This window comes from Motacilla alba, chromosome 22 (genome assembly GCF_015832195.1).
Source record: "Motacilla alba alba isolate MOTALB_02 chromosome 22, Motacilla_alba_V1.0_pri, whole genome shotgun sequence".
In the NCBI taxonomy this organism is placed as follows: domain Eukaryota; kingdom Metazoa; phylum Chordata; class Aves; order Passeriformes; family Motacillidae; genus Motacilla; species Motacilla alba.
Genome location: NC_052037.1, coordinates 3,951,502 through 3,978,224, shown reverse-complemented (window position 1 = coordinate 3,978,224; position 26,723 = coordinate 3,951,502). Strand labels below are relative to the sequence as shown.

Genomic DNA, 26,723 nt, shown 5'->3' with positions numbered 1-26,723 from the left:
CTGTGGTCAGCAGGTGGTCAGGCTGTGGTCAGGCCGTGGTCAGGCCGTGGTCAGGCTGTGGTCAGGCTGTGGTCAGCAGGCCGTGGTCAGCAGGCCGTGGTCAGCAGGCCGTGGTCAGCAGGTGGTCAGCCCGTGGTCAGCAGGCCGTGGTCAGCAGGCTGTGGTCAGCAGGTGGTCAGGCTGTGGTCAGGCTGTGGTCAGCAGGTGGTCAGCAGGCCGTGGTCAGGCTGTGGTCAGCAGGTGGTCAGCAGGTGGTCAGGCCGTGGTCAGCAGGCCGTGGTCAGGCCGGGGTCAGCAGGTGGTCAGGCCGTGGTCAGCAGGCCGTGGTCAGCAGGTGGTCAGGCCGTGGTCAGCAGGCTGTGGTCAGGCTGTGGTCAGGCTGTGGTCTCTGGTCAGCAGGCTGTGGTCAGGCTGTGGTCAGCAGGTGGTCAGCAGGTGGTCAGGCTGTGGTCAGGCCATGGTCAGCAGGCTGTGGTCAGGCTGTGGTCAGGCTGTGGTCAGGCTGTGGTCAGGCCGTGGTCAGCAGGCCGCAGGCACCGGCCGGGCCAGGCGCTGCCGCAGGTGTTTGGCGAAGTCCACCTGTGTCTGGGACAGGACCTGGTTGATGATGGTCTTGGGCAGCCACCCCTGGGGAGGAGCAGACACAGCCTGTGAGCAGAACCGGCCTCTCCCGCAGCCCTTGGCTCCCCCAGGCTCCTCGCAGCCCCAGCTACCTTGAGGTCGATGCTGAGCAGCCAGGTGAGCCTGGTCCGGGAGGGGCTGCCGGGCAGCGGGCGCAGGACCATGCAGGTGGGACCGTTCTCAGCCCTGGTGGGGAGAGAGGCCCAGGTCAGACCCAAACTTGGGACTTTTCAGCCTCAAAAATGCACTTTGGGCTTTCTGCAGCAGCTCCTGCTGCCCCTAGAAACCCAGCGACCCCGAGGCCACAGTAAAAGGGAAACCCCTGTGGGAATCCCCTCCCTGCAGACGCGTAACAGGGCTGAGCAGGCGGTACCTTATGAAGCCCTCCTGCTCGGGCATGGCCCCGTAGGTGGTGGACATCCCTGCCAGGACGCAGGTGGAGCCACGTCTCCTGGAGCACCGCACGCTCACGAAGTCCCGAGGCCCCACAATGTTCCCGGGGGTCGCGGCCGCCTTCTCGTGGGTGATCACCGTGTCCTTCCCAATCTTCTCCAGAATCTGCAGTTCAGAGTTAAAACTTTCATTTCAAGGGCTTACTGCAAGCACAGCTAAAAGCTGCCTTTGGTTCCCAGGTGTTCAGATACAGATTCAGATACTTCTGGCAAAGACTTGACAATGACAATAATTCCAAATTCTTGCTCGCCCCCAGGTGAGAACTGTTTTCAATTCCTGAGTGAAAAGCTATTCCCTTCCTGCCTCTCTGATTCCTTGTGCCTTGGGGCTATTTCTTCCCCAGATCAGCCCCAACTTCCAGCAGAACTGGCAGCTCCTTGCAGGAAAGTGCCTTTCCTGCAGAATTAATCACACAGAAGCTGCTCCAGACCCACCCCTGCTGCAGCAGCAACGTAGAGACTGCAAAACCTCCTCTACATCTGCAGCAGGAAATGACAGAGCACTGGCTGGGACAGCTCTGACACACATCTCCTACCCTGACTTCTTTGACGTTGGGGTTCCAGTCTCCCATCTGCTCCATGTTGTCCACCAGCTCTCCGTACACCGTGTCCAGGGGCTGGTCCACCACCACCTCCAGCCGGAACACCTTCCCCACGTCCGGCAGCACCTTGCTCAGCACTTTGTCCCCATTGCCCTGGGGAGGGGATGGCACAGTTACCACCAGAGCTGCTAGCAGGGGAAGGGCTGCAAGGCAGCAGCACGGGGCACAGCACCCACCGCCACCGTCTCGGTCTTCCAGTCATCCTGGTCCTCCAGGATTCTGAGGGATTTCTGCAGGGCCTCCTCTCCTTGCTTGATGTAAGACATTTGCATCTCACTGAAGGGTTTCTCCTCCAGCCTTGAGCCTGAGCAAGAGCAGTGTGATGTGCCAGATGAGCTTTGTCTACACCAAACCCCCTTCTCTGTGTCCAGGGGGTGGGGATTACACCCAGTTCCCGCTCTGCCTTTGGCTCAGCAGAAGCACAGCCCACCCTCAGACAGGTTTTCCCCCAGCCTGTGAGGGTCTCCCCGCAGCAGGAAGGAAGAAACCCCCCAGGTGTCACTTACTGAGTAAGGAGCTTCTCCTGCGCACCTGGTGGATCCAGGTGCTGGGTCCTGGGCTGTGGCTGGCGAGCCTGCTCAGCTCCTGGCTGATGGCCACGGCAGCTTGTCTCCTCAGACCTGGGGAGAGAGCGTGTCACCCAGCGGCACCAGCTGGCCCTCACCGTGGGCTTTTCCCCCATTTAAAGACACAACATGGAAAAGTCCCTGCTCGTCACCATCTCGGTGTCCCTTCAGGCCCAGGGAGCAGCTGCTTGCCATCGCACTGCCCTGGGGTGGGCTGTGCTCAGCACTCCTGAGCTTGGCTCCAGCTCTGAGCCATGCAGCAGTAAAAACCCTGAGGAGCATCCAGGAAAGAGCATGGACATGGAGCACAGAGGTACAAAACCCTCACAGCCACAGGGAGCGTGACCCAGAGCTGGTCACAGGGACATGAGCCAGCCTCTCAGGCCCCAGAGACAGGGCTCAGGGTCTCAGGGACAGTAAATCACAGAACCCAACACTACAGAGTGGGGAGAGCATCGCCGAGGCCCCAGCCACCACTCTGAGGAGCTTAGGAAGAAAGAGAGCCCTTTTGGGATCCTGTGACTCAACAGGAGCTTCTCTAACAAACTTCTGTCAGAGAATCTGACTCTGCCTGTGGCAGCGGAGAGAGAATCCCCAAGCCCCAGGCAGCCAGACAGGGACTGCCCCAGCCCTGTCCTGTCCCGGGCAGCCAAACAGGGGCAGCCCTGGTCTTGTCCTGCCCCAGACAGCCGGACAGGGGCAGCCCTGGTCTTGTCCTGCCCCAGACAGCCGGACAGGGACTGTCCTGGCCCTGTCCTGCCCCAAGCAGCGGGACAGGGACTGCCCCAGCCCCATCCTGTCCCAGACAGCCGGACAGGAGCTGCCTTGGCCTTGTCCTGCCCCAGACAGCCGGACAGGAGCTGTCCCGGCCCGCAGCTGGACTCACCGGTCATGTTGCGCAGGTGGCGGTAGGAGATGGCGGCGCAGAGCTTGGACGTGGCTGGCAGCATCTCCCTCAGGGTCAGAGCGTGGGCTGGGCTGTGGCTGGGCAGTGGCAGTGCTGGTGGCAGTGGCGGTGGCCGGGCAGTGGCTGTGGCTCAGCACTGGCTGTGGCGGGGCAGTGGCTGCGGTGGTGGCCGAGCAGTGGCAGTGGCGGTGGCTGGGCGGTGGCTGTGGTCGGCACTGGCAGTGGCTGTGGCTCGACGGTGGCAGTGGCTGTGGTGATGGCAGTGGCTCAGCACTGGCAGTGGCTGTGGCTCGGCACTGGCAGTGGCTGTGGCGGTGGCAGTGGCTCGGCGGTGGAGGTGGCAGTGGCTGCGTTTGTGGCCGGGCGGTGGCTGTGGCTCGGCACTGGCAGTGGCTGTGGCGGTGGCTGCGGTGATGGCAGTGGCAGTGGCTCGGCAGTGGCAGTGGCTCGGCGGTGGCTGTGGCAGTGCCCTCAGTGGTGGCCGCTGTGTCCGTCCGTCCGCGCCCAGCGCTGCTCTGCCCCGGCCCCGCCGTGCTCGGCCTTAAGTACGCGGTGCTGAAGGATTCCGCCCGTCAGGCGGGAGATAAGAGCCGGCACTGCGGGCCAAGGCCGGCCCCGCTCCGCACGCAGCGCCGGGGCCGCGGGGCAGGCACGGAGCCTGCGGGGAGCGCGGAGCCCCCCGGCCCCGGGGCTCGGCCGGCAGAGCCCCAGCAGCTCCCGCAGGCTGTCCTTGGCACACACAGAGCCCCCCGGCCCCGGGGCTCGGCCGGCAGAGCCCCAGCAGCTCCTGCAGGCTGTCCTTGGCACACACAGAGCCCCCCGGCCCCGGGGCACGGCCGGCAGAGCCCCAGCAGCTCCCGCAGGCTGTCCTTGCCGGGACAGAGAGCACACAGAGCCCCCCCGGGTACGGCAGGCAGAGCCCCCAGCAGCTCCTGCAGGCTGTCCTTGCTGGGACAGAGCGCACATGGCACGGACCAGGGGACAGATCAGCACAGTGCGATCATTAATGCTGGAAAAGTCCTCCAAGGTCATCGAGTCCAAGCTTTGATGGGCAACAAGGGATAGTAAGGGATAGCGATGGACAACACCATTGCGGAGTAACGAGCCAGGCTGAGCCTCTGTGCACAAGAAGCAGGACAGCCCGCAGAAAGCTGAACATTAAATACACCGAGCTGCTGAGCCTGGGGCTGAAGTGAGGGGCAGCCCCAGGCAGCCCCCCTGCTCCCCAGCCCCGTTATCTGCCCCAGCAGTGGGACACGGCGGAGCAGCGATAATGCTCAAGGCTGAAATGACATTTCTGGGATGAATTACGGCCTGGAGAGCAGCACTCCCGGGAACCTGTGAATTACAGCTGCTTCCTTTGACGTCAGCCCCTGCACCCTCCCGCAGGGAGCCTGACCTTGCTCCCCCATTTCAACAGCTTGGCCCAGGGGGAGGTCACCCCCTCACTGAGCCAGCAGCCCAGCTCTGGGGAGCCCTTTGTGTTCCCCCCGAGGTGATCTGAGCCCCACCTGCCTTCCAGAGCGCTCCTGCTGCTCCCCAGGATGTTCTCTCCCGTGCAGGGCTGCCATATCCCACTGCGTGCCAGGGAACACCTCAGGCTCAGGTCAGCAGCGTGGGGTTACAGGGAGGTGCTGCAGGGACCAGGAGGAGGCCAGAAGCTGCACTGCCCCTTTCCAAAACCTTTGCTGGGAGCTCCTCTTTGCAGCCATGCTCCCACAAGTGTGATTGCCCAGGTCATGCCACAGCTCTCCTCTTATTCTTAGGTTGGGCACTATATATATATATCTATATCTATCTATCTATCTATATATATGTGTGTGTGATTAGGGTTCAAGAAGAACAACATTTTTATTTTGCATGTTTTCTAGCCTATATACTTTTAACAAAGCGTGATTTTAAGTTATTAACTACGTTACAATAACTTATTCTATTCATTGGCATCAATATCATTGGTAAAAGTTTTACAGAAGTTTAATAAGGCACATATATACATGCACGTAGTCCAGCTTACAAAAATTCTCATGTTATCTTTTCTAATCTGTTTCTGTGCTGACAGCTTTGTCTTCTTCCTCGCTCTGGATACACTGGAAATCACCAATTGCTGTTTCTTCTCTGAGCTCAGCTTTGCTTGCAGGCCAGCTGCCAAGCCCCTCTATACTCTCCCCACCTCTGGGCTTCACCCACCTCCCTGCACACGCGGGGAGGGAGACCCAGGAGGGTTTGGAAGCCAGGAGCGCCCAGAGCTCTGGCCAAGCACACCCTGCCAGGTCTGGGTGCTCAGGGACACCGGAGACACCCCAAAATTGTGCTCTGCCCCAGCAGTCCCCCTGCCCCAGAGTGAGGGCACACAGCCCCGGGGGCTGGGAGCGCTCCAGGGCTGTTATCCCTCCCAGCACGAGGCCTCGGCACAAGGACACGCAGTTGTTTGTGAGAAGAACCAAAACAAGCCAGGCAGAGCCGCCCCTCTGGCTCCAGGCTGGAGGGCACGACCCAGCTGTGCCCTCAGGAGGGGACACGGGCACAGCCACGCCGTGCCACAGCACGTGAGGACACGCTGCAGGTGAGCAGCCCCCAGAGCAGGACACAGACCCCAAAAAGGCAGCCAGAACCCTCAGGGGGGATCTGGTTAACTGGGACATCCCAGCCCCCAGAGGCACCCCCAGGCTCCTGCAGAGTCACCACACGGCTCCATTTGCATTCACTCAACAGGGCTTGAGGAACAGAGGCTCACAAGTGTACAAAATGTACAAAAACCAAAATGATGCCAACCAAAGGCACTGCAACTTCACCGGGGCCTGGAGGCTCAGGGACCCGAGGACTCTGAAGCTGCCCCAAGCCCCCCTTTGAGAACATTCCCCTCTCCCAGCCCGTTCCCACTGCAGGGGCAGCTCTGTCAGGGGATCCTGTCGCTCCCCCCATTCCAAGGCTGCCCCACTGCTGTTTGGAGAGCGCAGACAAACCACAGCCCCCCGTGCCACAGAGGTCCCACCCGACACCCTGATAAGATAATGGGCTCCAGAGCAGCAGGAATGGGTCCATGTCTTGACCCCCACCAGCTCCTTACCCCCCTCAACGCCCTGGGCTGCGGGGCTGGGAGCCCAGCACCGGGGCTGGGCAGCCCTTGCCTCCCCCCAGCCACCACGGGCACCTCTGCCCTGATCCCCCCTCACCCCAAAACACCCCCCAAACAAACAATGGCAGCACAAACACCCCCAGAGAGCCATCCCTGCCTGGCACAGACCTTCCAGCCACAGGCGCCAGCTCCAGAAATGCTTTTTATTAAATTCTGCTAGAACAAGAAATAGCATTTCCTTGTTTAAACCTCTGCTACCCCCAAACCCACAACACCCACTCAAGCCCAACGGGGCAGAAATGTTTCCCTCCAAAGAGAGTGGTCCCTGGGCCAGTGAGAGTGGGCCAGCAGTGGCCACAACAGCCCTCAGCTCTCCACGACTGTTGTGCTCAGCCCCAGCAAGCAGAGCTGGGCTTGTCCTCTGTCCCCCCAGCATGGGCTCTTCACCCAAAGAACTCCTGCTGCCCAGGGGAGCAGCCCCAGGTAGCACAGGGATTGTCCCTGCCGAGGTTTGCCCTTCCCTGCCCACAGCCAGGAGGCTCCAGGGGCCTGGCAGCTGCCCAGAGCCAGCCCCGAGGCCAAGGACTCAGGATCCTCCCCAAGGAAGGGCCAGGACTCGTCGGGGCAAAGGATTCTCCAGGCTGACACAGCTGCAGCGGCCCCCCCAGCACGGAGCCAGGAGGGGCTGCAGCTCCAGGCTCTGCGTGCCCCGGGGGCAGCAGCTCTTCACCTGCAGGTTAATTAGTGGGTTCGGCCGGTAATTAGCAGGCTCAGCTGCAGGGGAGTGGCATAGCCCGGCTGGGGGGTACAGCTGGTCTGTGTTGGGGTACAGGGGTACCCAGGTTCTGCTCCCCATCCCAGAGCAGGATCTTGGCACAGGCTCCAGTGTTCTCTCGGAGTGAGGCCAGCCCATGGCTGGACCAGGGGTCCCATCTGTCCCTGCACAGCACACAGAGGGGACAAGAGCTGGCCTGAGGGGGGCTCATCCTGAGAGGGAAGAACTGCCAGGAGCAGAGTACTGGAAAACCATCGATGTCAGGATCAAGGATTTATTTACATGTCAAGGAAACTCTCACCCAGAGTCATGTGAGGAGGAAAAAGCAAACAAACCCAAGGAGCAGTGATTTGCCTCCCAAACACAAATGCTTGCGCTGCCAGTGCGCTGGGCCCTCCTCATCTCCTTCTCCAGAAGGAGACTAAAGGCATGATTTGTGTACACAGTTACCAGCACCACGGAAAAGACAATCTGAAAATGAAACCTGCCTTTCCAGGCAGTCTGTGCCTGTGCAGGGGGGTCCCGGAGCAGCCCCGGCTCCCTGCAGGAAAGGGGCAGCCCCTCAGTACTCGTCCAGCGTGTCGGCCCGCGGCACCGACAGCCCCCGCTCCTTCAGCGCCTGCACCTTCAGCTTCTCCGACTCCTGCTTGGCCTGCTGCTCCACCCGCTGCTCCTCCAGGATCTCCTCGATGGACACCTGCTGCAGAGGTGTGTCGCTCTCCTTCTCCAGGTCCTGCAGGAGAAAAGACCCTTCAGCTCCGCACAGCACGATGCCCTGCGCCCACACCTTCCACGAGTCCCAGCCAAAGGGGGGCTGACACAAAACAGAGCTGCTGGAAGCGCTCTGAGGGGTGGGGACGTGGGCAGGGATCCCCAGCACAGCCCTGGGAAGGGGCTCCTGGGGGCCCCAGAGCTAACAGGGCTCCCGAGGCCATCCCAGACGGTGTCTGCTGGGGCAGAGCCAGCAGGGCAGCCAGCAGCGTCACCCTCCAGCAGTGTCACCCAAGCTGAAGCTTCCCCACAGCTCCCTCTGCGTTGTTCTTTGTCCCTGTGTCACCCCAGAGGGGCTGCGGCAGCAGGAGGCAGCCCTGCCCTGCAGGCTGCCCTTTCTGTGATGCCTCAGCCTGAACCGGCCTCGGAGGCGGCTCCGATTCCAGCCCAACACAGCAGCAACCACATTTCACAGCAGACAGACAGACAGACAGACCGACCGCAAAGCCCCCCAGCTCGGGCCCAGACTGCGGCAGGAGCCGAGCACTTACAATTTCCCCCAGCAGCACCACATTCTCGCCCCTCACCACGAAGATGCCCCGAGGGATGTCCCCATACTTCTTGCCCACGTGGATGCGCTCCACGGTCTGGTGCAACACCAAGTTCGCTGCAGCAACGAGACAGACAGAAAAGGAGCTCCGTGAAAACCAGACAGACAACCGGCGATGCTCCACCGTGAACGGTGGCCGGGCAGTGTCCCCCGCCCCGGGAGCGGCGCTGGCTGTCCCCCCGCACTCGGTGGCTGCCCGGAGCCGGGTCACTGAAGCCACCGACGCTCTCCCCAGCCAGCGAGCCCCGAGCCCCCCACAGCGCAGGAGAGGACGGCGATGCAAGCTCAGGGCAAGGACGATGAACATCACCCGGCGGCTCCTGCCCGACGAGCGACGCCAGAGCGGCAGCGCTGGATGCACCCGCGGCACGGGGAGCGCCGGGGGGCGGCAGAAACCCCCGCGAAGCGCCGGGTCCGGGGGACGGGACAGAGATTCAACCCGCAGCACAACCGCACTGGAGAAGCAGCACGGCTCCTCCTCCTCCTCCTCCTCCTCCTCCTCCTCGCCATGCCCAGCGCTGAGCCGTACCGAACTGGTCGATGCTGCGCAGGTACCCGATGAGCGTCCGGCCGTCCCGCAGCAGCACCAGGTGCTTCTCTGCGGGAAACGAGAGCGGGGCGTCGGGCACGGCCCCCGCGGCTCCGGGACCCGCCCGGGACAGCGCCTCGCGGGGCCGGAGCCCACGGGGGGACGGCTCGTTACGGGAAGAGGAGTCCGGGCGCCGCGGGGGAACCGCGGGGCAGCACCCGGGGGAGCGGGAGCCCGGATCCCCCGGCGGGGCGGCACCGACGGGGCACGGAGGGGACGGGGCGGGCGGGCCGCCCCGGGACACTCACTGTCGATGTCCTGGATCAGGCTGGCCGTGCCGGGCATGTAGTTCATGGTGCCGCCGCGCCCGCAGCGGAAGCGCCGCCATGCGCCGGTGCCGCCGCCGCCCCGGAACCGCCCGCGCCGGGCGGGGCCCACCCGCCGCTGCCCCTTTAAGCCGCGCCAGCCGTGCGCGCGGGGCCGCCGCCGATTGGCCGGAGCGAGAGGGGAGCGGCCGCCGATTGGGCACGGGGCGAGAGGGGGCGTGGCCTCGGCGGCGGCCATGGAGCCCCGCACGGCCGGGCTGGGCCCGCCCGCGGCGGCCGCGCAGGTAACGGGGCGAGGGGCGGGCACGGGCCCGGAGGAGGGACAGGGCCCCGGGGAGGGCACGGCCCACAGGATCGGACAGGGCCCCCGGGACGGAAACGGCCCCCGGGGCGGGCGGGCAGCGCTCAGCCCGGCCCTGCCCCGATAACGGGCGCGCAGGGCGGTCCCCGGGCGGCTCTGCCCGGAGCCTCCCACGCCCCGCCGGTTCTCGTGGCTCTGCTCGCGGACCCGTCCGGGCGTGTAAAGGGGCGGAAAGGAGCGCGGGGAGGCGCTGCCTGCGGAGCCGCTTCACGGGGACGTTTCTGGGGCGCGTGTGCTGGTGCGGAGATCCTGGGAACGCGGGGACCCCGGAGCGCTGTGCGGAGCGGGAGGGCCGCGGTAACGGGGCTGGGCATCGCCGGATCCGATCCCGGGGCTGGGCATCGCCGGATCCGTTCCCGGGACTGGGCATTGCCGGATCCGATCCCGGGGTTGGGCATTGCCCGGTGCGATCCTGGAACTGGGCATCGCCGGATCCGATCCCGGGGCTGGGCATTGCCCGGTGCGATCCCGGGCCTGGGCATTGCCGGGTCCGATCCCGGGGCTGGGCATTGCCGGGTCCGATCCCGGGGCTGGGCATTGCCGGGTCCGGTACCACGGCTGGGCATTGCCCGGTGCGATCCCGGGGCTGGGCAGTGCCGGATCCGATCCCGGGGCTGGGCATTGCCGGATCCGCTGCCGGGGCTGGGCATTGCCGGGTCCGGTACCACGGCTGGGCATTGCCGGGTCCGATCCCGGGGCTGGGCAGTGCCGGGTCCGGTACCACGGCTGGGCATTGCCGGGTCCGATCCCGGGGCTGGGCATTGCCGGATCCGATCCCGGGGTTGGGCATTGCCCGGTGCGATCCCGGGGTTGGGCATTGCCGGGTCCGATCCCGGGGCTGGGCATTGCCGGGTCCGATCCCGGGGCTGGGCATTGCCCGGTGCGATCCCGGGGCTGGGCATTGCCTGATCCGATCCCGGGGCTGGCCATTGCCGGGTCCGTTACCTTCGGGGTTGATGGCAGCTGGGTTTCGGGCTGCCGTGCAAATTCCGTGTGATGAGAAGGGCTCTGCTGTGCCGGAGCAGGCTCTGCTCTCTGGCTGGGCTTTGCTTTGCTTTGGTTTTTCCTCTGGGCTGTCAGGCTGCTCCGGCTCTTCCATGAGTCCCGGCACACGGGTTGTGCAGCAGGTTGGACAGCCTGCGCTCCGGGAAGCAGCTCAGCGGTACAATAATGCTGCTCTGCCCGAAGGGACAGGGAGCCGTTCCCCGAGCTCCTGAAATCCTGTCCTTCAGCATCCCTTTGCCATCAGGTGCAATCTCACATTCCCTACACATCAGTTATGGGATGGATCCAGGTAAATTCTGGGATGTGGCTTGGGTGTGCAGACCTTCTATACAGAGACCCACATGAGCTGCAGCTCCAGGAGCTGAACACTGGCGGCTGGCAGAGCTTGTCTGTTGGAGAATGAGCAGGGAAATGAACTTTCCTGGCGAGTTTTCCATCCTCCCGTTGGTGATGCAGAGCTGGCATTGAATCCTCCAGGAGCTGCTCCCCGTGAGGGGCTGCACACCTCCCCCTGAGCCCAGCTGGTCCAGCCAGGTTAGACCAGGAAAGCCTAAAACCGGGGCAGATCAGCTGGAGGGCAAAGGAACCCCCTGGCTACACCTCGTTCCTGGAGCACCTGTGCCCGTGTCCATGCCCCATCACCTTCCCTGTGCTCTTCCCTTGTCCCCAGGCAATGGATTCTCCCTATGCCAACGGAGCCTACAGCCCCCCGTACCCGCACTACGCCAGCCTGCCGCAGGCACGGGGCTTCTACTGCTCGGGGCCCCCACGCAGCCCCTACCCCCCCGGAGCCCACGGGCCTCTACCGGCCCCCGTCGCCCGCTCCCGCCTGGAGCTACGTCCCCCCGGAGTGTCCCCCCGAGGGCTCGGCCCTCCGCAGGCAGCAGGGCCCCGGCTACTCCCCGCCACAGGTAAGGGCACTGCCGGGGGCAGGGTGTGTGGTTCCTGGCATGGGTCGTGGGGCTGGGCCAGGGGGAGGTGGCTCTGGTGGGGCTGGGGGTCCCCGTGGCTCTTGAGTGCCTTGTTCTGCCTGGTTTTACTCTTAAGGAAACTGGTGGTCACCCTGTTCTCTGGAAACTCTGAGCTTTTGGGCCGGGAAGGTGGGAATTGGGCAGCCAAACTGAGCTGCGGCCATTCCATCCAGCTCCCGGGGCTGTGTGAAGGGGCAGGGCTGGCAGTGCCCCCTGTAACGCCTGTCCCAGCTCCTAGGGCTGTGTGAGGGGGCAGGGCTGGCAGTGACCCCTGTAACGCCTGTCCCAGCTCCTAGGGCTGTGTGAGGGGGCAGGGCTGGCAGTGACCCCCTGTAACGCCGGTCCCAGGGCTGTGTGAGGGTGCAGGGCTGGCAGTGACCCCTGTAACGCCTGTCCCAGGGCTGTGTGAGGGATCAGGGCTGGCAGTGACCCCCTGTAACGCCTGTCCCAGGCCTCTGTGAGGGGTCAGGGCTGGCAGTGACCCCCTGTAACGCCTGTCCCAGGGCTGTGTGAGGATCAGGGCTGGCAGTGACCCCTGTAACGCCTGTCCCAGGGCTGTGTGAGGGTGCAGGGCTGGCAGTGACCCCCTGTAATGCCTGTCCCAGGGCTGTGTGAGGGGTCAGGGCTGGCAGTGACCCCCTGTAACGCCTGTCCCAGCTCCTAGGGCTGTGTGAGGGGTCAGGGCTGGCAGTGACCCCTGTAATGCCTGTCCCAGGGCTCTGTGAGGGTGCAGGGCTGGCAGTGACCCCTGTAACGCCTGTCCCAGGGCTGTGTGAGGGGTCAGGGCTGGCAGTGCCCCCCTGTAACGCCTGTCCCAGCTCCTAGGGCTGTGTGAGGGGTCAGGGCTGGCAGTGACCCCCGTAACTCCTGTTCCCTGTCCCTGCAGACCCCGGGAATGCCGATGCCGCAGTATCCGTACGGAGACAGCAGCGCGGGGGTGACGGGGCAGGGCCCGGTGCCGCAGCCCAGAGCCCTGGAGGACACGTGGGGCCCCCACTCTGGCTTTGGGGTGCAGCCTCGCTACGCCTGGCCCGCCTCGGCTCACGGCAGCCTCTACGCCTCGGAGTCACACCCAGCCTGGACCAGGCAGCGGGGCTCCTTCCTGGGAGCCACAGGGACAGGTGAGGTCCTGTTTGCACACAGAAGACTTCAACCCATGGCTGCGATTCTTGTGAAGGACAAGATGTCCTGGGTGGGTCTTGAAATGGGTCTGACAGGCTTTCTCCGGGTTGGATCAGGAATTAAGTGACTCCACATTTTTGGTGCCCAGGCAGTAGCAGCCCTGAGGGGGGGTTCAGGGGCTCAGATTCCTCCTCTGGACAGGTGGCCCTTGCTGGGCTGTTTCTTTCTAACATGGGAGCAGAGCACAGGTCCCCGTCCCCAGCGTCCCCAGCCCTGCCCACCGTTGGGTGCAGGATGACAGCAGAAACCTGTGGGTTGAAGGGGAATGCACTTAGAGATATTTTCTCCCTCTAACTGCAGGACTCTGTCTACGACAGACCTGAGCAAAGCCCCAGCCAACACAGTTACTATTCTGATGGCAGCCAGCGGCACTCGGGGCCAGCAAACGAGCACAGGGTGGCCAAGCCTGCCCCGTGCCAGCCCCGCGTGCAGTACAGCGCCCAGCCCCAGCTCTATGACCTCGCCCCACGCAAGCCCGTGGCCAGGAGCCAGGAGCTGGGCTTCAAACCTGCTGAGCAGCCTGCCACGCATCCTGCAGCCCTGCAGCCGGAGATTCAGAGGATCCTCCACGTGATGGGGGAGGCCGAACAGCTGGAGGAAGAGGTGGACGAATTTGTAGGGAAAAAGACAGATAAATCCTACCGGCTGCTGGAGGAGATGCTGACCAAGCTGCTGCTGGAGCTGGATTCCATTGAGACTGGGGGCCAGGACAGTGTCCGGCAGGCCAGGAAAGAGTCCGTCCACAGAATTCAGGCCATACTGGAAAAACTGGAAAGAAAGGGATTGTGAAAGCACGTGAGCCACAACACACAGCCTGTTGTTGAGGTTCCAAAGAGTTCTCTTAAATCTCAGCTCTTTCTGCTACGCACTATTGACAATGGAATAGCAATAAGCCCTGAGTTAACAAATCAAATCAAACCCACCAAAAAGCCAGCCCAGAAGCCCAGCCCTGACAAACAACAAATGGAGAGAGCTTTGAAGCTCCAGAAGTATTGAATGAAGATGTTGAAGAGAAACGGGCCAAGGATGGAGCCCTGTGGGGTTGTGTACGGAGTTCCCCAGCCCAGGCCCAGTCTCTGGGTGCCTCCTACAGCCACAGCCAGTCTTCACACACTCGTCAGACGAGCTGCAATGTGCAGCCACCAGCCAAGACTCTGGGCTTGTCCTCACTGCCTGTAATTTCAGCTTCAGCTCCCTTGCCATGAGCCCCGTGTGTCCTCATAGGGGTTGTTTGGGTTTAGTGCACTCAAGGAGCAGCGCTGAAGTGCTGGAGGGAAGGACTGTGCTGGCACATGTCACGTCATGCTGCTCCTCCTGAGTGGTGCAGAGCCAGTGTGGGGTGTCCCTGTGGGCATGGGAACAGACTGGAAATCCCCGTTCTGCCACTGCAAAGAAGTGCAAGTCAAGGAAAGAGCAGGGGCAGGATGCCTGGAAGCGATTTCCAGGTCCCGTGGGTCAGAATCCCCTGTTTGATGTCCCTCTCCATCCTGCGAGTTCTGTGTCCCACTGTGCAGCACCATGGGGAGGGAACAGCCTGGCCTGTTCCAGCCTCCTGGTTACCACCTGCACAGCAACTCACTGCTCTGTGTGGCACCTAATAAACCCTGATGAGTTTTAAATGTTATTTTGTAATTGAGATGTCTCAAAGTCTCTTTTTCTTTCAAGAGAAGTGGTGAGGGAGGTTTTGTAACTCGGACCGAAGCTCCAGCCCAGCTGTACCGATGAACAGAACTTCTGGGAAGGCTGTTTTGGGGTGCCAGGGTTCCCCATTGCCTCCCAGGCAGTGCAGATGATCTAGGAGCCTCCAGCTGTGGCTCTAGGGCCAGTGTGGAAGAGGGTCTGGAAGGGATTTAGGATGCCTGAGGCTGGGAGTGCCCTGGGAGTGCCCTGTGTGCTGCCAGCCAGCCGAGGTCCTGGAGGCAGCTGGCAGATCCCACATTCCCAGCCAGGGCCGTGGGCACAGGGTGACCTCTGGAGCTCCTTGGAGGTGTCCATGACCACGCGTGGTCAGCCTGGATGTGCTGGGACAGGGAAAGGCTCTGCTGCTCCTTCATTTCATGTCAGGCAGGGAGCAGCCAGGCCGAGCTGCTCCCTGCTTCCAGCCTGGCGAGTTCCTCCTGGGGACTGCTGGCTCTACTGGGAGATTAATAATTCACAGTACTCAGTGTGCTGTCCTGTCCCTGTGCTGGTGAAGCCCCTGTGAGTGCCACCCCTTCCCCCACCAGCTGAACCGTCCAGGTAGCACATTCCTGAACAATATTGCTCGTCCCTGCCTCCTTGGTGGAGGGTTATGTAAATCCCTGGAGCAAAGCCCACGAGGGAACATGAAGAAGTGGGCTGGAATGGCAGGTTATCATCACAGCTCCATGGGACGGGGTGGCTGCCCGTGACACTCCATCCCTGGGTGGGTTTTGTGCGTTTCCCCCAAAGCTGAGCTGGGATCAGGGCTCAGGCACACGCCCCACAGCCCAGCCTGCAGGAGCTCTGCTGTAACCCTTCCCTTCCTGCCGCCCGTGCCTCCTCCACGCAGGGCCAGAGTGCGTCACAGCTCGGCCGGGTGATCCGGGTGGGGATGGTCCGACACGGGCAGGAGCTGTGGCAGCACCGACTGCTGCAGCTCTGCGGGGTCAGCTGCAGACCTGGGGAACTGAGCACTCCTGACCCTTCTGCTTCCCTCACCAGTCCCTGCTGAGCGACGCTGAGCACTGGGAGAGCAGTTCCTGGCAACTGGTTCATCTTGCAGCATCCACTTGCAGCATCCACCCACATCACAACCCCCGAATTAGAAAGTCTGTCTCTGTTTATCGCTGGGCTCATCTCTACAGAAACCAAACTCTTACTCTGGGGTTGCCCGTTGCTTCTCCAGCAGTGCTGGAGTTTCTCAATCACCGCGGAGGCAAAAGTGTCACAGGGGGACTGAAAAACAAACATGAAATCAGCACCGCGTGGTTTCTGCTGCAATCACCCCATGCTGGAGCGTTCGTTCGTGCCGCAGCTGGCACAGGGCTGGGTGTTTCCCTGCACCCCAGTGCCCCCATGCAGCTCGGGGCCACCATCACCCCCAGCCGGGCCGCTGAGAGGGCAGGGAACGTGGGCAGGGGTCACAGGGAGGGACCAGGGGCAGGGAACAGGGACAGAGAACAGAGACAGGGACCCAGGGAAGGGACCAGGGGCAGGGAACACAGACAGGGAACACGGACAGGGGTCACAGGGAGGGACCACGGGCAGGGGTCACAGACAGGGAACACGGGCAGGGGTCACAGGGAGGGACCAGGGGCAGGGAACACGGGCAGGGGTCACAGGGAGGGACCAGGGGCAGGGAACACAGACAGGGAACACGGGCAGGGGTCACAGGGAGGGACCAGGGGCAAAGAACAGGGGCAGAGAACAGCGACAGGGACCCAGGGAAGGGACCAGGGGCAGGGACCAGGGGCGGGGACCAGGGGCGGGGGTCACAGGCAGGGATGACAGGCAAAGGTCTCGGGCAGGGATCGCGGGCAGCAGTCGCGGGGCTGCGGGGAGGGGCTGCCGGCGGGGATCAGGGGCAGGGCGCAGGCAGGAGCTCCGGCGGGGGACTGCGGGCAGGGACTGCGGGCAGAGATTGCGGGCGATCCCCGCTCCTCCCCGGCCGTGACGGCGGGGGCGGGCCGCGGGCAGCACCGCCCCGGGCTGGGCGGTCACCGGGAGCGGAGCTTGCGCTGCCGCCCGGGCCGGGCCGGGCCGGGCCTCGCCGCCGCTGCAGCCGCCGGGGCCGCGGGGCCGGGACCGCCGGGGCCGCTCGGGCCGGGTTCCCGCGGCGCGGGGCGCGGAGCCCCCGGTGGCGGCGGGAGCGGCTCGCCCGCAGCAGCCCCATGGCGGCGCAGGAGCCGCCGCGGCCGCCGCCGGCCGCCGCCGAGTCCCCGGAGCCGGAGCCCGGCGGGCGGTACGAGGCCGTGGTGCCGCACTGGTTCTACTGCAAGGTGACGGAGGCGCGGGAGCGCTGGGTGCCGTTCAGCGCGCAGGACTCGCGGCGGCTGGAGGAGGCGCACGGCGCAGGTAGGGCGGCAGCGGCCGCGGCAGCGCGGGCGGGGGTCCCGCGGCACCGCCGGGCACGGCTCCCACCGCCCTCCGCTTCTGCATCCCCGCTCCTGAATCGCCCTAAGGAAAGCTGAATCGCCCTAAGGAACGGGCCTGCTGAGGCTGACCGGGGAGCATCAGGTGTGCGCTTGGATACCAGGGGAGAATCCCCCGGACGCATCCGTGGCTTCCACCCGGGATGCTAGATTTTCCCTCGAGGAATTTTAAATCGGGGCTTTTTTGGCCGTGTGCCTGCTCCCAATAACCGAGCGGATGCATCAAACGGTCTGACCCCGTTCAGCTGCTACTGCTCTGAATTATATATAATCGTGCTGCAAAGCATCCTCTGGTGAGGCTGGGAGCACGCTGCCAGGATGGCAGGAATTCCACTGGGAGAGTCCCCACAGCACGGAGCTGTGCCTGCTATGGCAGCGAGGATTGGAGGTCAGCTCCAAGCCCTGTGCTGAGACCCTCGTGTGCCAAATGTCATCATCTGTGCCACCCGCTGCTGCCACAGGCAGAGCTCTGATTGCCCAAGGGTTGGCTCCCGTCCTCCCTCGCCCAGGAAGTTTCGGATTAGAGGCTGTGCTGCCCATCCCCGGTGCTGCTGCCTGGCCCAGCCTGGCACGGGGTGCTGTGCCACCAGCCCAGCCCACAGGCAGACCCAAAAGGCAGCGAAATTCACAGTTTGAGGTCTGTATTGGGGTCTGTTTTGGAGAGGAACGCCTTAGAGACAGGTGCACCCCCACTGTTACACAATGCACTTCCCAGGGCCTCAGTTTCACTTTTACCCTCCAGGCCAGGCAGGGTGAGGCCACGTAAGCGTGTGCCTGAACTGGAGAGAAGGGCAGTGTAGTGTAAGGTTTTCATCTTACCTTCTGCCTCTGGGGGAAGTCTGACTCGGGGCACGTCGCCCCGCCGGCGCTCTCTGAGCTGGGTCCAGGGGACACTGGCTCTGCTGCCGTGGTGGCTCTGACCTGCCCAGCTGTGCCGCCCGAGGGGCTGCTCCAGCCTCCGGGAGCTTGCCATTCCCGGCCTGTGAGGATTGACCGCAGGCCCTGTTCCCCCAGGGAAGAACCAGGATGGCGTGGTGGTGCCCACCTCGGGGGGCAGGTACGACGTGCACCTGCGGGCGCGGCAGCGCGTGGCCGTGTACTGGGACGAGGAGGTGGCCGAGGTGCGGCGCTGCACCTGGTTCTACAAGGGGGACAAGGACAATAAGTTCATTCCCTACTCGGAGTCCTTCAGCGAGGAACTGGAGGTAAACACGCCTTTCCCGCTGGTTTCCATCTCGGTTGCTCCTCGTCGCACCCTGCCTCTGATGTCCCAAACCCCGTACGAGGCCACTGGCAGGCCTGAGGACATGAACTCCAAAGAGGCTTTGGCAGGCATTCCTGCAGCTGATTGATGTAACTGTGAGCTCTGCCGTGGCCTCCCCTTCCCCTGCCCTCGTCCGGCCTCGGTGCATCCTTCCGCCCCACCTGAGAGTGCCAGGCTTTCCTTTGGGATGATGCAAGTGCAGAGGGATATAGGCAGCCATATAAAAATGCCCATCGTTGCAATAACCTCCATTCTGATGTACCAAAACCAGTTCTAAGGGGATGGGAAAGTCTGCTGCTGCTGCTGTCAAAGCAGGGGAGCTCTTAAACACTCCCAGCAGGTGATCCTGGGATGACCCTGCTGCTCCTCCAGCTGATTTCTCTGCTTCTTTTGCAGAGCATTGATAAGAGATTCTGGAAATTGGGTGGGGGATGTCCCAAGAGGTTGAACATCGATGGGCATACTTCCAGCTGACTCACAGTGGGTGTTCCCTTCTGTAGGAAGCCTACATGATTGCCATGACCCTGGGTGAGTGGAAGAAGAAGCTGGAGTCCCCCAACAGAGAAGTCATTATCCTGCACAACCCAAAGGTGAGCAGGGCCTGGTGGTCTCTGTGGTGACCAGTGAGGACATCCCCTTGGGTCTCTTCGTGCCGTTCCCTTCAAATGGGTTTGTCCCAAAGGCATTCCACTCACCTGCCCGTGCCAGAGGAGAGGGCAGCGACAGCTGAGCCTGCCAGCAGCTTCACATTTCTTTCCAACACCTCCGTGGGCAAAGGGCTGGGCCCAGCACGGGCTGGTACCACCCCGTGTCACCCGGCAGCTGCTGGAGCCGTCCCGCTCCGGGTCACTGACAGGCTCTTCTTGTTCCCAAGCTGATGGTTCACTACCATCCCGTTGCCAGCTCCGACGACTGGGTCTCCACCCCCACGGAACAAGGCCGGCCCCGGACTGTGAAGAGAGGAGTGGAGAACATCGCTGTGGAGATCCCCAACGGTGAGCTGCTGCTCCCCTGCACCCAGCCCAAACCCCGGGCGGTGTTTTCCGGCCTGATCACTCACAAAGACTGCAGGAAGCTCCCATGATCCTTTAAGTGAAGTGCACGTCAAAACGTTTTGTGCCAAAAGGGTCCAAATGGTTTCAGAAACCTCCCCAGCCCCAGCGAGCTGCAGATCCAGGGCAGGGGGGTGAGCTTGCAGCTCCTGTGCAGACACAGAGCTGCTGGGAGCTCTGCAGTGCCTGAAATGACTCCTGAGGTCTCGATTTGTACAGGAGGGGAGTTTCTTTCCCTGCTAGGGACACAGTGCTTTATCACTTACCTTCGTGCTGGTGACTCTCTGGGCCACATGCTGTCCCCATCTCTGCAGCCAAGTGTCAGCTCTGTCCCCTCCCTGCTGCCCTGAGCTGCCAGGGGGGCCCCAGGACTCGTCCCCATGAGGACATCAGGCAGTTGCTCCATTTTCCATGGGTGCCTGCCCTCAGGAAGGCACAAATGCAAACGAAGGTGTGTGGGAAGCAGAGAACAAGCCCTGACTCCGCCTGGGCCCTACCTGGGAGATGCAGCTCCGTGGGGCTCCTCAGAGTGGGCTGGGCATGGGGCAGCTGCACTGAGACCTCCTGAGCCTGCAATTCCCTCTGCTGAACCATCCCCACGGCCGGGCAGGGGTGAAGGGCAGTGGGGACGAGCCACCACCCCTTCCTTACTGTCCTGTTGGTCCAGATCCATCCTAGGGCAGCTGGCCTGAGCAGGACAGAGACAGATGTGAGAAACCCCAGCAGCCTTGAGGCGTAAACGCAGGCACTAAGGAGGGTTTTCATGGGTGGGAGGCTCCAGCCCTGCACAGGGGTCCCTGCTGGGCGCCGTCTGCTCAGCAGCCGTGCCCTGAGCTGCCCTCCCCTCCTCAGGAGAGCCGCTGCAGATCGACCACCTGGTGTTCGTGGTGCACGGCATCGGCCCCGCCTGCGACATCCGCTTCCGCAGCATCGTGCAGTGCGGTAGGGGCCGAGCTGGGAGGGCAGCCTGGCAGGGGAACCTGGGAGGGGAACCTGGGAGGGCAGCCTGGCAGGGGAACCTGGGAGGGGAACCTGGGAGGGCAGCCTGGCAGGGGAACCTGGCAGGGGAACCTGGGAGGGGAACCTGGGAGGGCAGCCTGGCAGGGGAACCTGGGAGGGGAAGCTGGCAGGGGAACCTGGCAGGGGAACCTGGGAGAGGAATCTGGCAGGGGAACCTGGGAGGGCAGCCTGGGAGGGCAGCCTGGGAGGGAACCCTGGGAGGGCAGCCTGGCAGGGGAGCCTGGGAGGGGAACCTGGGAGGGCAGCCTGGAGGGGAACCTGGCAGGGGAACCTGGGAGGGGAACCTGGCAGGGGAACCTGGGAGGGCAGCCTGGCAGGGGAACCTGAGAGGGGAACCTGGGAGGGCAGCCTGGCAGGGGAACCTGGGAGGGGAACCTGGCAGGGGAACCTGAGAGGGGAACCTGGCAGGGGAACCTGGGAGAGGAATCTGGCAGGGGAACCTGAGAGGGCAGCCTGGGAGGGAACCCTGGGAGGGCAGCCTGGCAGGGGAGCCTGGAAGGGGAACCTGGGAGGGCAGCCTGGCAGGGGAGCCTGGCAGGGGAACCTGGCAGGGGAACCTGGCAGAGGAACCTGGCAGGGGAACCTGGCAGGGGAACCTGGCAGGGGAACCTGAGAGGGGAATCTGGCAGGGGAACCTGAGAGGGCAGCCTGGGAGGGCAGCCTGGGAGGGAACCCTGGGAGGGCAGCCTGGCAGGGGAGCCTGGAAGGGGAACCTGGGAGGGCAGCCTGGAGGGGAACCTGGCAGGGGAACCTGGGAGGGGAACCTGGCAGAGGAACCTGGCAGGGGAACCTGGGAGAGCAACCTGTTAGGGGAACCTGGGAGGGCAACCTGGCAGGGGAACCTCGCCCTGGGGCTGGCACACGCTGCCTCAAACCACCCTGACCCTGGCAGGCTGCACAGCCAGGCCTGCTGACTGTGGGCAGTGTGAACAGAACGCTCACATCTGCCTTCTGGAAGGGTGTAGGCAGCTGCTGCTCATCAGTTTTGCTTCACGACAGAGTTATTTTTTATAAATGTCTGAAAGTTTCTTATCCTGACTGGCAGATTAAAGCTCTGCCCCTGTGAAGGAGGTACAGATGGGGCAGCAAAATCCAGTAAGCACACGTGGCAGGACATGGAGCCTCCCCTGATCTGTAGTTAAAGATTCAGGGACTTAGGGGAGCAGCAGCAGATTAAAGACCCCAGTGGGATTTCCTGTAATGATCTTTCATGGTATTAAGTGTGGTTGGTGCCACGGGCTGGCCCCAGAGCCTGGTGCATCTCCCTGAGAGTTCTTGTGTTTCGCAGTGAACGATTTCAGGAACGTCTCCCTCAGCATGCTGCAAGCACACTTCAGGAAGGCCCAGGAGCAGCAGCAGGTTGGGCGGGTGGAGTTCCTGCCCGTGAACTGGCACAGCTCCCTGCACTCCACTGGCGTGGACGTGTAAGTGTCCTGCAGCCCCTGCCCTGGAAACTCCACCTCTTCTGTTGGAAAAGCAAAGGGAAAGCTGTGAGTTTTTAGGGTAAGGAGTGAGCAGGACAGACAGGCACTTCCCCACTGCAGGTGCCTGCTCCAATCAGCATCCTGAGAACAGAGGCTTCCACCTTCCCTCAGGAGGGCCTGTGAGCACGCACGCCTTGCTAAAGCCCCTGAGAGCTGAGTACCCATTCCTGCACTGCAGCACTGCTCTGCAGTGCCCCAGCAAGGGCAGGAAGCGAGCCAGGCTCCTGGGGAAGAAAGGGCAGGCTCTTTATTCTTGGAGTGTAAGATCACAGGCTGTCTGGGCATAAGCTGAGGGTCTGGATTACAACACAGCACGTTGTGGTGTGTCAATCCTCCTGGGAGCTCATACTTTGTTTTAGAAACCAGCTGGGGTTCCGTGGCTCCCCCAGCCGCAGCCCCCCGTGTCCTTTCCCCGCAGTGACCTGGAGCGGATCACGCTGCCCAGCATCAACCGCCTGCGTCACTTCATCAACGACACCATCCTGGACGTGTTCTTCTACAACAGCTCCACCTATTGCCAGACCATCGTGGACACGGTGGCCTCGGAGATGAACCGCCTGCACCGGCTCTTCCTGCAGAGGAACCCGCACTTCAGGGGCGGGGTGTCCATCGCGGGGCACAGCCTGGGTGAGGCTCGCCCCGGCGTGCCAGGGGGCACGGAGGGCACAGCCACAGCTGCTCTGGGTTAGAAGGGACCCCGGCCACGAGACCAGGCTGCTCCAAGCCCTGTCCCAGTTTTCAGGGGTGTGGCAGCCACAGCTTCTCTGGGCAGCCTGTGCCGGTGCTTCACCGGCACATAATAATTTCTTATTCTTATTCAAATAATTTCTTATATTTCTTATATTCTTATTCAAATAATTTCTTCCTGACATCTAATCTAGCCTGTCCTCCGCCAGTTTCAAGCCATTGTCCCTTGTCCTGTCACTGTCTGGCTGTAAAAAAGCCCAGGGTGCAGCTCTTCCATCCCAAAAAAAGAGGTGGCTTGGACCCTTCCCCTCCAGATGCTGATGCTGTGCCCATGCCTGGTTTCTAGGGTCACTGATTTTGTTTGATCTCCTGACGAACCAGAAGGCTGATCCCGAGGAGGACGAGCACTGTGCACAGGTATGGGAGGCCACTGAACCCTCCCTCAGGGGGCAGAGAGCACAGGAGCAAAGTGGTGAGCAGAAAGCATGATCCCTTCTGGATCTCTTCACAGGGGTCCAGGACAACCTCAAGCACGGGGGGTATTGAGGAAGTAAAAGAAGTCCTGAGGAAGTTGGAGCTGTCCGAGTATTGTGATGTTTTTGAGAAGGAGAAAATGGACACGCAAGCACTGGTGAGAAGTTCCCCTGTTTTACTGGCTCTCATGGCTCTTCTTTGCTTTTCTTCCCCATCATCCCAGCTCTGCACATCTTCTGGTACCGAGTCACACATGGACCATCTCTGAGGAGGAACACGGTCCCATAGAACAGACACCTCATCATACCTCTGCTCCTGGACTAACACCAGCCTTGCTTATTTTCCAGTTGTTGTGCACAGAGGAAAACCTGAAAGAAATGGGAATTCCCTTAGGGCCCAGAATGAAAATACTCCATTACATCAGCTCCGAGACAGAGATGAAGGTTTGTTTTCCACATGGCTTGTGCTCATGCCATCACATCCATCCCGTTGCATCCCTCTGACACGAGGACCCCTTTGTGCTGCTGCAGGGTCGCAACTCAGCAGCTCCTGGGCACAGTGGACGTGGGGCTGAGCCAGGGTCCCCATCCCAGCACGGGGACAGCTCCGAGGATGGCAGGAGCTGCCAGTACCGGGACGTTGGCTTGGGACAGGTACAGCTGAGCTCTGGCTGCACCCTGAAGCCCTCGCGACACAGCACAGGGGTTGTCTCATGAACGAATCTGAACATCCCCCTGTCCCAGGTCTCGGCAAACTACCCCCAGCTGAACTACAAGCCCACCATCTTCTTTGCCTTCGGCTCTCCCATCGGGATGTTCCTCACGGTGCGAGGGGTGAAGCGCATCGACCCCAACTACAGCCTGCCCACCTGCAAAGGCTTCTTCAACATCTTCCACCCCGTAGGTATAAGAACCAGAGCTGTCCTGCGTGAGACACGTGGAGCACGAGCCCTGGCCACTGTCCCCCTCTCGTGTGCAGTTTGACCCGGTGGCGTATCGGATCGAGCCCATGATCGTCCCGGAGCTGGAGTTCGAGCCCATGCTGCTGCCCCACCACAAGGGCAGGAAGAGGATGCACCTGGGTATGGCACAGGCAGCCCCCGTCCCCCGGCCTGGGGCCGCTGTTGCAGCCCCCAGCCCCACAGCCAGCCCCCTCCTGCCTTGCAGAGCTGAAGGAAGGGCTGACTCGCATGAGCGTGGACCTGAAGAACAACCTGCTGGGCTCCCTGCGGGTGGCCTGGCAGTCCTTCACCCGCTCCCCCGTGCCAGCCCTGGAGGCAGGGAGCTCTGAGGCCGAGGCTGAGGCAGAGGCCGGCACTGAGAAGCAGCCAGGTGGGTGGTGGGGTCGTGGGGGAGCCAGGGATGCAGCCCTGGGGGCTGCCCGTGAAGCAGCGTGCCCGGAGTGCCACAGCCACCCTGCCCAGCAAAGGGATCGCCTTTGGGCTGTGGAGGCACCTGGATCTCCCTGAATGCTGTGTCCTTCTCCTGTTAGCGCCTGATAGAGGGGTTTTCTGGGGGAGTCTCAGCACAGCACACCTCATTTCAAACCCGTCCCCCTCCCTGGGTATCCCTTGCACTTCAGCTGACTCTCCCCGGTGTGAGCTGCAGAGGGGTGAGGGGAGGGCACGGCCCTGCTGTTGTGCTGCCGTGGCTGCTGCTGCTCTGGGGCTGAGCCACGCTGCTCCTCCTTCCTGCAGACACAAAGGCAGAGGAGCCCCCAGCAGCAGTGAAGGAGGAGACCCCCCCCATCAACGTGGGGAGGCTGAACGGGGGGAACCGCATCGACTACGTGCTGCAGGAGAAGCCAATAGAGAGCTTCAATGAGTATTTGTTTGCACTCCAGGGGCATCTCTGCTACTGGTGAGTGTCTGTGTAAAGCTCAGGGCTTCAGATTTACGTGTGGTGAAGCAGAGTGGCATCAGTTTCAAAGCCAGTGTGGTAAGAAAAGCCTCAGCTGGTCAAGGGAGCAAGGTCTTCTCCTGTCTGTGACACACCGAGGGTGGGCAGGGACAGAGGAAGGAGGCTTGGGGTTCTCCTCGTGCTGCCTGCATTGCAGAGCACTGCATCTACCCCAGCTATCACAGATGGCCTGACAGAGGCCGGGGAAGCATTCCCTTCTGATTCCCTTTCCTCCCCTGCAGGGAGTCAGAGGACACTGTTCTGCTGGTTCTGAAGGAGATCTACCAGACACAAGGCATCACACTGGATCAGCCTTTACCAGGGAGCCAGTGACCCACCTGTGCTGCTCTGGCTGTAAGTCACCTCTGCCTAAACCCCTTCTGGATTTCCTAGGACGCCTCAGAGGAGATCTGCTTGGTTTGGGGGAGTAATATCCATTATCTAAGGCAGGGAACGTGTGTCAGCTTTCTTCTTTGGCCTCTCTCCTCTTCCCTGCAGGAGCTTGATCAGACACGAGGAGAGGACCAGGGAGGGTCCAGGGGGCTGGGTTCTGACTGCAGCTATTCCCGTGTTCTCCTTTTGCTTCCTCAGGTTCAATCCCACAGAGTACTCACCAGGAAAGTCCAGATCTCTTCTCTGCCTTCCTCTCTCCTGTGCTGCCGTGTCCTGCATGCTGCTTCCCAAGTACTTGCCGCTGCCTGGAGATAAGGATGGATTTTCCTCCATTTTGGCTTGGGGTAGGGGGAAAAACTGTCAAGGAAAACCACTTCTGCTCAAACACACACACCACCTGTACAGTGACTCCCTGTGGCAATGTGTTCTGCACCCTGTGAGTCCCCACAGCAGCTCCTCCAGCACTGCAGCAGAGCTGTCCGGGCTCGGAACACAGCGAGGCCCTGAGCCCGCTCCTGGCTCTGTAGGACACTCACAGCCTGGGACCTTGAGGAGAAAAAGCCTTAAACACAGCGTGGGAAGAGCTGCAGCAGCCCTGGAGCAAGGGAGATTGCTGACTGCTAACACAGCCCCCCAGCAGCACTGCGGGCCCGGCAGGCGAAGCCCAGGGCACAGACTGCTGCTGGCACTGCAGCCAGGCAGGGCTGCCCCTAAAGCCCCTCAGAGGGGCATGCTCGTGCTCCTCCCTGCTGTGGGGTGCTGCTCAGCACCCCAACCCTGCAGACCCAGGGCCTCGCCACGGCCCTGACCCAGCCAGTGCTCCCTGCACCTGCTCCGAGGAAAGCTTCCCCTCCAGCTGCAGCCAGCCCAGGAACAGCAGCTGCTGCTGGCAGTGCCAGGCAGGGCGAGGCCTCTGAGCCCTGCAGGGACACGGAGCAGTGCTGCTGTTCCAGGGGCTGGCAGGTGAGCACAGAGATCTGTGCCCGCCACGCTCCCGTCCCGGTTTAGCTTTAAATGTACAAAACGCAGCCAGCAAAGGTGGAGCCCAGATCCAGCAGGGTCTGGCCACTGCAGGAATGACACCAGCTCTGCAGGCAGCTCAGTCTGCACCTGCCTTGAAGCTCTTTTCTGAGGGGGCAGGGCTGGAGAGCCTCTGTGATCCTTCCCTGGGCACCAAAGCCCCTGGGCTGGGGCTCCAGTGCTGTGTGAGGTGATGCTGTGCAGCCTTTGGAGAGCCAAACCACTTTCCCTCCTGCTGACTTTTGCCCTGCATGGGGTAAGGAACCTTTTCCCCCCACAGCCTGTTGGTTTGTTTTTCCTCCATTGTCTGTTATTTGCACTACTGGAAGGGTTTTGTTTGCAGCCTCCATCCCTCCCAAGGAACAGAATCTGTTCTTCACCTGACTGCAGGAACAGCCGAGCTGCTTGGTCAGCACCTGACCCACTGCTGGCTAAGGTCTCATGGGAGTAGGAAAAGGGACAAGTCTTAACATGGGACACTAATGATCAGCTTTTTAAGTTATGCACTTTGTTAAAAAAAAAAGGAAGTTAAATGCATTTTAAATGTTATTTAATGTCTTTTCCAGTAAAAGCCAAAATAAATAAGTAGATGACTGTGGTGTGTGCATGTCTGGGGGGAGAGGGA

The 26,723-nt window shown here is 62.1% G+C and overlaps 4 protein-coding genes across 4 annotated transcripts; 2 read left to right on the top strand and 2 right to left on the bottom strand.

Annotated features, from left to right (window-relative positions):
• Positions 1-464: 464 nt before the first annotated feature.
• On the bottom strand, positions 465-3,345 carry STAR (steroidogenic acute regulatory protein). Its single transcript, XM_038160205.1, has 7 exons — positions 3,128-3,345; positions 2,182-2,295; positions 1,852-1,979; positions 1,610-1,768; positions 995-1,179; positions 714-807; positions 465-627 (listed from the first exon to the last, which is right to left on the bottom strand). Exons 1-7 carry the CDS (start codon positions 3,189-3,191, stop codon positions 520-522), a joined length of 852 nt encoding a protein of 283 aa, XP_038016133.1. The 5' UTR covers positions 3,192-3,345; the 3' UTR covers positions 465-519.
• Positions 3,346-7,257: 3,912 nt separating this feature from the next.
• On the bottom strand, positions 7,258-9,292 carry LSM1 (LSM1 homolog, mRNA degradation associated). Its single transcript, XM_038160468.1, has 4 exons — positions 9,158-9,292; positions 8,850-8,918; positions 8,262-8,377; positions 7,258-7,732 (listed from the first exon to the last, which is right to left on the bottom strand). The coding sequence occupies exons 1-4, from the start codon at positions 9,201-9,203 to the stop codon at positions 7,562-7,564; spliced, it is 402 nt and encodes a 133-aa protein (XP_038016396.1). The 5' UTR covers positions 9,204-9,292; the 3' UTR covers positions 7,258-7,561.
• On the top strand, positions 9,165-14,346 carry BAG4 (BAG cochaperone 4). The gene is given in 6 exon segments (XM_038160467.1): positions 9,165-9,459; positions 11,212-11,322; positions 11,324-11,452; positions 12,399-12,596; positions 12,598-12,633; positions 12,995-14,346. Coding segments are annotated over 6 exon segments (1,221 nt in total). The 5' UTR covers positions 9,165-9,201; the 3' UTR covers positions 13,484-14,346.
• A 2,045-nt stretch (positions 14,347-16,391) lies between these two features.
• On the top strand, positions 16,392-26,692 carry DDHD2 (DDHD domain containing 2). Its single transcript, XM_038160231.1, has 17 exons — positions 16,392-16,729; positions 17,821-18,011; positions 18,571-18,660; positions 18,945-19,065; positions 19,975-20,064; positions 21,431-21,566; positions 22,045-22,253; positions 22,660-22,730; positions 22,825-22,944; positions 23,135-23,230; positions 23,318-23,440; positions 23,531-23,686; positions 23,766-23,868; positions 23,954-24,118; positions 24,484-24,646; positions 24,928-25,039; positions 25,277-26,692. Exons 1-16 carry the CDS (start codon positions 16,546-16,548, stop codon positions 25,016-25,018), a joined length of 2,109 nt encoding a protein of 702 aa, XP_038016159.1. The 5' UTR covers positions 16,392-16,545; the 3' UTR covers positions 25,019-25,039; positions 25,277-26,692.
• The last annotated feature ends 31 nt before the right edge of the window (positions 26,693-26,723 follow it).

Coding starts and splice junctions, on each gene's coding strand:
- STAR (XM_038160205.1), bottom strand. CDS start 3,191: ATGCTGCCAGCCACGTCCAAGCTCTGCGCCGCCATCTCCTACCGCCAC. Junction 1,769..1,851: donor GGAAGACCGAGACGGTGGCG/GTGGGTGCTGTG, acceptor TCCCCTCCCCAG/GGCAATGGGGACAAAGTGCT. Junction 1,180..1,609: donor CCAACGTCAAAGAAGTCAGG/GTAGGAGATGTG, acceptor TCTGAACTGCAG/ATTCTGGAGAAGATTGGGAA.
- LSM1 (XM_038160468.1), bottom strand. CDS start 9,203: ATGAACTACATGCCCGGCACGGCCAGCCTGATCCAGGACATCGACA. Junction 8,919..9,157: donor CCTGATCCAGGACATCGACA/GTGAGTGTCCCG, acceptor CGTTTCCCGCAG/AGAAGCACCTGGTGCTGCTG. Junction 7,733..8,261: donor TGGTGCTGCTGGGGGAAATT/GTAAGTGCTCGG, acceptor TTTCTCCTGCAG/GACCTGGAGAAGGAGAGCGA.
- DDHD2 (XM_038160231.1), top strand. CDS start 16,546: ATGGCGGCGCAGGAGCCGCCGCGGCCGCCGCCGGCCGCCGCCGAGTCC. Junction 20,065..21,430: donor CCGCAGCATCGTGCAGTGCG/GTAGGGGCCGAG, acceptor TGTGTTTCGCAG/TGAACGATTTCAGGAACGTC. Junction 21,567..22,044: donor CACTCCACTGGCGTGGACGT/GTAAGTGTCCTG, acceptor CTTTCCCCGCAG/TGACCTGGAGCGGATCACGC.